This window comes from Anneissia japonica, unplaced genomic scaffold (genome assembly GCF_011630105.1).
Source record: "Anneissia japonica isolate Jap-2015-1 unplaced genomic scaffold, ASM1163010v1 scaffold288009_len375886_cov190, whole genome shotgun sequence".
Lineage (NCBI taxonomy): Eukaryota > Metazoa > Echinodermata > Crinoidea > Comatulida > Comatulidae > Anneissia > Anneissia japonica.
The window spans coordinates 278,710-286,804 of NW_022748146.1; the positions used below are offsets into that span (position 1 = coordinate 278,710).

At 35.3% G+C, this 8,095-nt stretch overlaps 1 protein-coding gene across 1 annotated transcript in view; it reads right to left on the reverse strand.

The window, feature by feature from the left end:
• Nucleotides 1–8,095, reverse strand: part of LOC117120669 — a 36,549-nt gene that overhangs the window by 27,244 nt on the left and 1,210 nt on the right. Inside the window, exon 3 of the mRNA XM_033265692.1 lies at nt 161–220. Within this exon, the coding sequence (XP_033121583.1) occupies nt 161–220 (60 nt within the window). The remainder of the gene's footprint in view (nt 1–160; nt 221–8,095) is intronic.

The following is an 8,095-nucleotide window of genomic DNA, read 5'->3' on the forward strand; positions in this document are numbered from 1 at the left end:
TATATATATAATTTGAATAACATGAAGTATAATTTGAATAACATGAAGTAGTTATAATAATAAAAATAACTCAGTCATTTATAGAGCGCTCTTATCAAAGATATCACAGCGCTTTACAAAACAGATAAAAGGTAAAAGTAGTATCGAATTTAACACTTACATTTCTTTAATATATTTAGGAAACATTGGTAAAGTAGTCATCTTATTGTAGTTCATTGATCTGTAGGTGAAATCAAACATTAATATTATTAAAATATCTTGCACAAACAATCAGTATTCACTCGTCATACCTAATTCTTACTGAATTGTTGGTAAATTTACAAGTATACGTTAAGTTATAAGGCCACATAAAATTAATTTGTTAGTTTTTGGAATTCTTATTTTTTATTTTCTCAAAATCTTACAGCAACGAAACTTGCCAATTACAGAATTAAAACAATAATACATTGTATGAATATATAAAATTACTTAGTTACATATAAAAATTAAAGTAATTTCAAAAGTGTTAAAATTTGTTAAAGTAAATAATAATCAAAAAAATATAAATCTATGATAGACAAGTATATTTTTTTCTTTTTAATATATTTATACAATAAGTTTTGAAATCTGAAAAAATATAAGTGTTCGTACTAAATTAATGAGTTATAAAGACTCCTTTGAAAACATTAACGCTGTTGAAAGGTACATAAATAGTAGACTTGAAGATAATTTCAAGGATGTTCATACAAACATGTATTTCAGGAAACATTTTGTCCAAATATCAAATCTGTATTCTAATTAACTAATTACGCTAATTAATCATTTGGCGAATAAGGGTTACTTTAAGATTATGTGTCCCAGTGGCGGCGCCAGGATATCCCCGACGGGGGGTCCAAGGTTCCCGGCGGGGGGTGGGGGACTTATGACCCCAACGAGAAAAAAGTGGGTGTGGTCGGGCGTCGCTAAAAACTTTTCGAAAGTGGTCCACGGGGAGATATCCCCCTGAAAATATGACAATTTAGGGGTTTCAAATACTTATTTAATCGATTTTAGGGTCTATTAATATATGTACAAAATAACTATAATTTTTTTTATTTTTCTCCCGACGAACTGTAGTTTTTTAGTTTTTCTCCCAAACGGGAAGTGGGTGCAAAGTCTCCCCGACGGAGGGGGGGGGGTGGCGGTAGCTCTGCCTAGCACCCCCCCCCCCCGTAACGCCGCCACTGTGTGGATTTATACAAGAGTATTTTATACAATTTGGTCAAACGAAGTGGCGATTACTACATATTCACCACTTAATTCATTCACGCACTACGAAAAGACGAATACGCATCGCGTGTACAGTAATTATCGAGGACTGATGAACGGGCAGACTAGCCTATTATAAAAAGCCTTTAGCTAACAAAAAAAAATTAAAAACTTGAACACATAAAATAAGAACCGCGAGCAATTCAGATTTTAGGACTAGAAACAGCAATCAATGCCTCAACTACGTAAGAATTACTTCAAACATCACAATTTAGAGATATGGGCTATTGGAATCAAGAGCTAGAAATATCTAAAATCATACAATATGGATTGATTATGATGTATTCGTCGGTCAATTGCAGTTAATAAGATCATGGCGGTGATTAGCACAACGATATATGCCTATAGACTATCGGCAAGCGGACGGAAGAAAGTATTCTATAGGTCTACAATAAAAATATTAATTACTAACCAGATAGCAGGTATAAATATGATTCTTAGCAGGCCCTAGGTATAACCATGGAGGTATTATTGAGAAGGAGATCACTCGGCAACAGATCCCTTTGACGCGACAAACCTATGTGTTCCCCGCTTTTGGATCGCACGCGGGCGTATTACCCTATAATTCACATTTTTTCGTTAGCAACCAGCTTCAAAATGGAAACGATTGCGCAGCCATAGTGATTGACTGTATGTAGTGCGCATCGAGAAAAGAAGGTGCTCTCCATTTCGCCATGTTCAATTTTTTGGTAAACTATGCCTGCTGAAAATTTTGATGGCGGGGAACACATGGGACTTCAAAGGCATCGCGTAAACGTTCTTCACGCGCTGCGGCAGCTTTGATCTGGGTTCATTTGCATAGCGCTGCGTGCGCGTAGCTTTTTCGAGTGATCTCCTTCTCAATAATACCTCCATGGTATAACAGATATATAATATAGGCGACCGTTGATTAATTTATAAACAAAATTAACAGAATGTTAATACCATTGATAGGCCTAATTATAGTACTACGCAAATCAACACACGTCCATGTTTTTTAATTACACTTTATCTAAGTTACACTTTTTAAAAGAATCTTCCTATAAATAAATAAGTGTTATTATAAATTCTATGGTAATATTTGCACACATAATTAACGTTTACCATGTTTTAAGTATTCAACAATAGTGTGGGCCTCACGATGAAGAATTAAATTAAAAACACCGCCAAATGTATGGGTTTATGTATGTAAATAATAATGCAATAGCGGCAAATGCCGCGGAATGAGGGCAAAAAAAAATCTTGTGTTTGCCACGTTTTGGGAAAATCCCCCCCCCCCCAAAAAAAATGAGTAGGTCGGTAGGAAATGTTTTTTTTTTTTTTTTTAAACCAATAATGTGTTTATGCCTAAAGAGTAGAAAATACACAAATACCATTTTATGTTTAAATCTATATTGAAGAACAAAACGATCACATAACACTGTCGCATCGCCTACCGTCCAACAAGATAGGCCTATTCCAGCCTTTTTAGCTTAGTAAAAAATATTTTTGTTGTAGTAAAAAGAAAACAAAAATAAGAAACTAAATCGCCGAACGTCAATTTCGTACATTTTGAGTCGGTCGGGCGTGGCCAACACAATCATTTTTTAACTTGGCATGATAGTGTAATATTGTTCTCACGAAGTAAAACTGCCAATGATGTCGTAAACAATGTTCCCACGAACTGACAAATATCTCAATCATTTATAAGAATAATACAAACATTGTGATTTATAATTACAATTTATTAATATATTTTACATAATAAATATAAAAATAATCCCGTGACGATTTTTTTTTTCTGGTCAGAAATGTGCACTACTAAAAAAAAATGCGAATTTTCAATCGCGATTTTGCGTATTCGGATGCTCCGGTTCGTGAGAACAGCGACGTTACGATTAGGAATATGATTATATTTAGATTAAGAAATCTAACAAATTTGTTTTGGACGCCTTGGAGCATATGTAATACGAAAATCAGAAATAGAATTAAAAATAACAGAAAATATTCTAACAAGAGTTTAAATAGGTATATTAACAAGGGGTATGGGGTGTCCAATTCCTTTGCAAAGCCTGCATGAAACTAATCATTCTATTACTCTTAACAGCAATGTGATCAATTTGTTTGGAAAATACTAGTTTTGTATCAAAAAATCGAGGTCTTTGTGACAATTAAAGGTATCCAGTTAGGGGAAGAGGGTCGCAGGTTCTCATTATACCGGGTCTATTATTAATGACACAATTTTGACTGCTTAGGGGTTTCGAAGGCTTATTTAATCAATTTTAGCGGAGGTGGAGCAGCTCTGGCTGGGGCCACCCCTGCCCATACAGGAAAGCTCCCATGTTTTACTCCAGGCCTGTGCGTTGTTGATAGATAAGGGGTGAAAGAGGTGAAATGCCATCTGGACCACCAATAGCCTTGCTTGTTTCAAGACTATAGTGAGTAAATCATAGATCGTTTACATGAAACTCAATATTTCCTAAATCCAATTTTTTGTTTTGTACAATGACATCAGGAAAAGTATCATGGTTGGTAGAAAAAAAAAATATTGTTAAAAGGCGTAGCTCTGTCTTTGTCATCACTAGCCGTTGAGTTATAGTTCAACACACATTTAGACTTTTTATTTCTTACAAACGATCAAAAACTTTTGGAATTATTTACAATAGATGAGCCAATGTCACTGAAGTAATCTTTAAATTTTTGTCTGGTTAATTTATTAAAGTAATTGTGCCTTTTTCAAAATATTGCCCAGTCCATGGCTGGTCTATTAGTTTATTTTGCTCACTTTCACGATGAAAATTTGTTATTCCGTATGTGCCTGACTTCGCCAACATCCCAGACAGGAGCATTGATATCTGTTATTGTTATTTTCGGAACGTAGGTGCTGAGAGCACCATCTAAAGTACCAGTAAAAGCTATCCAAGCTGCGTTGACATCAGTGGCATTGTAAACATCATTGGAAATGGCATCACAAGTCCAGTGCGATAGGGGCTTCACATTCTTCTTGTGGACTAACGCCCGATCTTCAAGCTAGAAGATTGTATCCCAATTTAGGAATCTCATTGCCGGAAACTGAGTTAGTAAGCCATGTTTCTGTGATTAAAATAATATTGTACATATTTGTGGCCTCAATTTCCTCAAGATCTTTTAGTTCATTAAATTTTGATATTAACAGTTTTGCTGCTTCTAGCATTAGTATATAGCAAGTTGATAGAATTTTTGTTATTAAAGTTCGGAAATGGATTACAGTAATTTGATCTGCTTTGCTGGAGTTGTTTGAAACCAAATTATCATTCGATTGAACAGTTTTAAAGAAAGAGTCACTGAAATTAGGTAACAAACAGGTAGAGTAGAACCATTTGGGTGTCAGAGACTGCGGGATCACTGTACTCCTTAGTTGACATTTCGACATTTCGATGCATTTAACGTGATACCTTGTCACAGCCGTCTCATTGGTTCCTTTCTGGTTTCTCCTGACCTCTATGGAACATTTTCCACAAGGGTCCTTGACTCTACGGGGGCCGGAATTCAAGGCAATATCACCACTAAGCACCAAAAATAGAAGTGGGTGAACACAGAATGTGTTGAAGTCTTAATGCTCTTTAAATCTCGACGACTGTGACTTAAGTGTCGATGGTACAATGATTCTAAGTAAACGAGAAGACTACCTTTCTACACTGGCTGAACATGTTGTGGGTCAACGTAGTTGTTTGGTGATGCATTGCCAACTGGTTGAATAAACCACTCGGAAACAAATGGTACAAATGAATATAATACTGTTAAGATTAAATATATTTCTGTTTAAATTTGTCCTGCCTATAAATCAGAAAGAAAGTCATTACTGACGTCTCACTTCTGGGTTAACCTGAACCGCCATAAGTTTTTAAGTTTGTTAGATATAGTAATTTACAAATTAATTTATCTAAGTTTCTCTATGTTGCCTCTAGATTAAGAAAAAATCTCACTTCACTTTAAAATGTTTGGGCTAAAAAAGTCGGGCATTTCCCGAATGAAATGAGAAATGGCGATTCTCGAGTCAGCCATTGATGAAAGTGTCAGCGGAGTGCGAAGTATAGTATATACCATGGAGCTATGAAACAATTTGATAGCTTCATGTATATACAAAGTAAAAAGTTGATGTACACTGCGGTAAAAATACCTTTTTCTTAAAAAGTAGAAATGGCGTTAAGAATTAAGTGGGTTAAAACTGGTGGTTTTAAAAGTGTATTAAGGTTCATGCAGTATATGCTGTCGGTATCGAGCGACTGCCTTAGTAATTTTTTTTTAAAAATCAAATGACAGCAAGTTCATTTAAGGCGAGTGTATTGTTAAAATTACGTAAGAACTTTCTGCACCATCGTGAGTTTGTAATGATATTCTGAGTTGAGGTAAATATAATTTCGTAAGGCAGAACGGCGTATCCTTTGATGACGCTACGTTGTGAATGTTAATAATGCCATCAGTGGATGTTCATAGGTGAGTTGAAGAGAGTTATAATAGCAGGGAGAGCGGAGGCCTTCTTTATGAAGCGACGCTCTTTATGCTATTACCATGAAGATGTAGAGTGTAAGTGTAACTGATTGGCTTAGAGTATACCAGTAAACCTTCAAACTAGCGTAATATAACCACATTTAAACTCCATTCAATTTATCGAAAACAATATGATAATTAGGCCATTTTGTAAAATAAAGTTCTCTGAAGGTTAACTACAGAATTTACAGTACACTGTAGTTAATGTGTTATGTTATAAAAACTGCATTGAATAAAAATAATCTTTCGAATAAAAAAAAAAAATCGCTTGACATTAGGCATTAGTCATTTGTGAAACAAAATGATAGGCTATGTCAAGTGTTAGGCCTATATTGAAGAGTGGTGGATTCATTGGGGAGCCCAGCCTCAACCTCCTAATTTTTTCCAACATTATTTTTTTTTAAATGAAGAAAACAGACAAAATTGTATTCAACTTTTAATAGAGTGCAATTTCTGACCATTTAGAGGTGCCATAATCATATTTTTTCTTCCCTCAGCCCCAACCGTCGTGGGTGGACATTCCATTCCTGGGTCCCCTCTATTTCGACTTCCTGGACCCGCCACAGTTGGAGTAGGCCTATCATTTCAGCTACTATAGAAGGGTAGTTTTTATCCATCGGGGGAAAAGGGAAGGTTTCGTCGGAGAGTACCCATATCAAGGATACCCCTCATGATTAATAATTAATTGAGATCGTGAAAGCAATCTCGACTTCGACTTTGTTCGGAAATCAGTGGCGGATTCAAAGGTGGGGCCTAAATTTTGAGTCTAAGAGTGCAATTTCCGGCGATCTAGAAGTGCCATAATCACAAATTTTCTTACCTCAGCCCTAAGCATGGTGGAGCTGAGGTGGTATAAATAATCCATCTGAAAAAGTACCCAGTGGCAGATTCAAGAGGGCCCGAGTCCGTCTCTTATACACATCTAGATGTGTATTTCAATTTTTTTTTTCAATGAAGATATAAAGAAAATTATATTAAGATTTTATGTCTGGAAGTGCAATTTCCGGCCATCTAGAGGTGCCATTATCACAAATTTTCTTATCTCAGCCCCAACCATGGTGGGGCTTAGATAGTAGCTCCTCTATCCGCGAAATTACCACCAACACCCCCCCCCCCCCACCCCCACTGGAAATTACAACAAGTATGAAGTCATATTACAGTAGCTTGATGTCTATAAAATAACTAATAAAATTCACCAAACTTCGTCAAAAATCCGTAGCTTCCAGGGGGCTTCGCCTGGACCCCCACAGGGGGCCCTCGATTGCCTACTGGACCTTATGAAAAGCTCCCCTATTTAATCCTGTATAAATATGTTTGAAATAAAAAATAATATATAAATTGTGTTAGTTGGACATTCAAACTTAATGTATCATGTGGTTTTGGCAGACCAACTAACTAAAAAAATCCCTTTAAATAAAAATACATTACAATATAATACTGGTAGTGACTTAAATGCAGTTTTTTTCTTTAAATAATGATGATGATATTAGACATTCAATAATACACAACATAAGATTATGGTTTGTGTATACAGTGCTCTTAAATAGGCCTATACTGATAGTTACCGATAGTTTTAGTAGGACGATCGTCTTAGTAATATTGTAATGGAGATTTTGGTATCAGAACGAGCACAGGACTAGATGCCTGAATACCCAGAAATGGTTTATTAATAAATAACAGAATAGAGTAACTGTAAATTCATTTTAATACATTTGAAATAAAACGATCTTACATTTACTATCACCATTTCTTAATTTCCCCCTAAATAATGAGATTTAGGACCTATTTTAGTGCCGGTCTTTAATTAGAGGGATTCAAATTAGAGGCCAAAGCTGCTAAGACCACCAAAAACCCGGGCCCCAAAAGTGGCCTTAATTGGACGGAGGCCTGTAGTTGCTTTTCGTTAAAACTCCGCCAAACTTAATTCCAAGTCCATTTCAAGTGAAATGAAAAAAAAAATACATATTGTTATTGTTTATTGAAAATATTGTTGGCTGAAATATATCATTTATATTGACACTTTTATTACCGTCCAATATAGCCATGATATAGGATTTAGGCACATTCTCATTATTAAAAACATTATATATACATATATGTGGCAAAGACAAGCCAAACCAGTCACTGGTCGCAAAAATCGATTTTTAGTTTTTAATACAGGGTGAAACAATAAAACGGGAGCTATAAAATGGTAAAAGAATAATTTAAGTCCGACATTTCTTTATGAAGTTACAAGCATTAAACAGAGCTGTTTAAAGAACAATATTTGAGAAATCACCTCCGAAGTTTATGATTTCATGCATCTCTCAGAGAACATCAC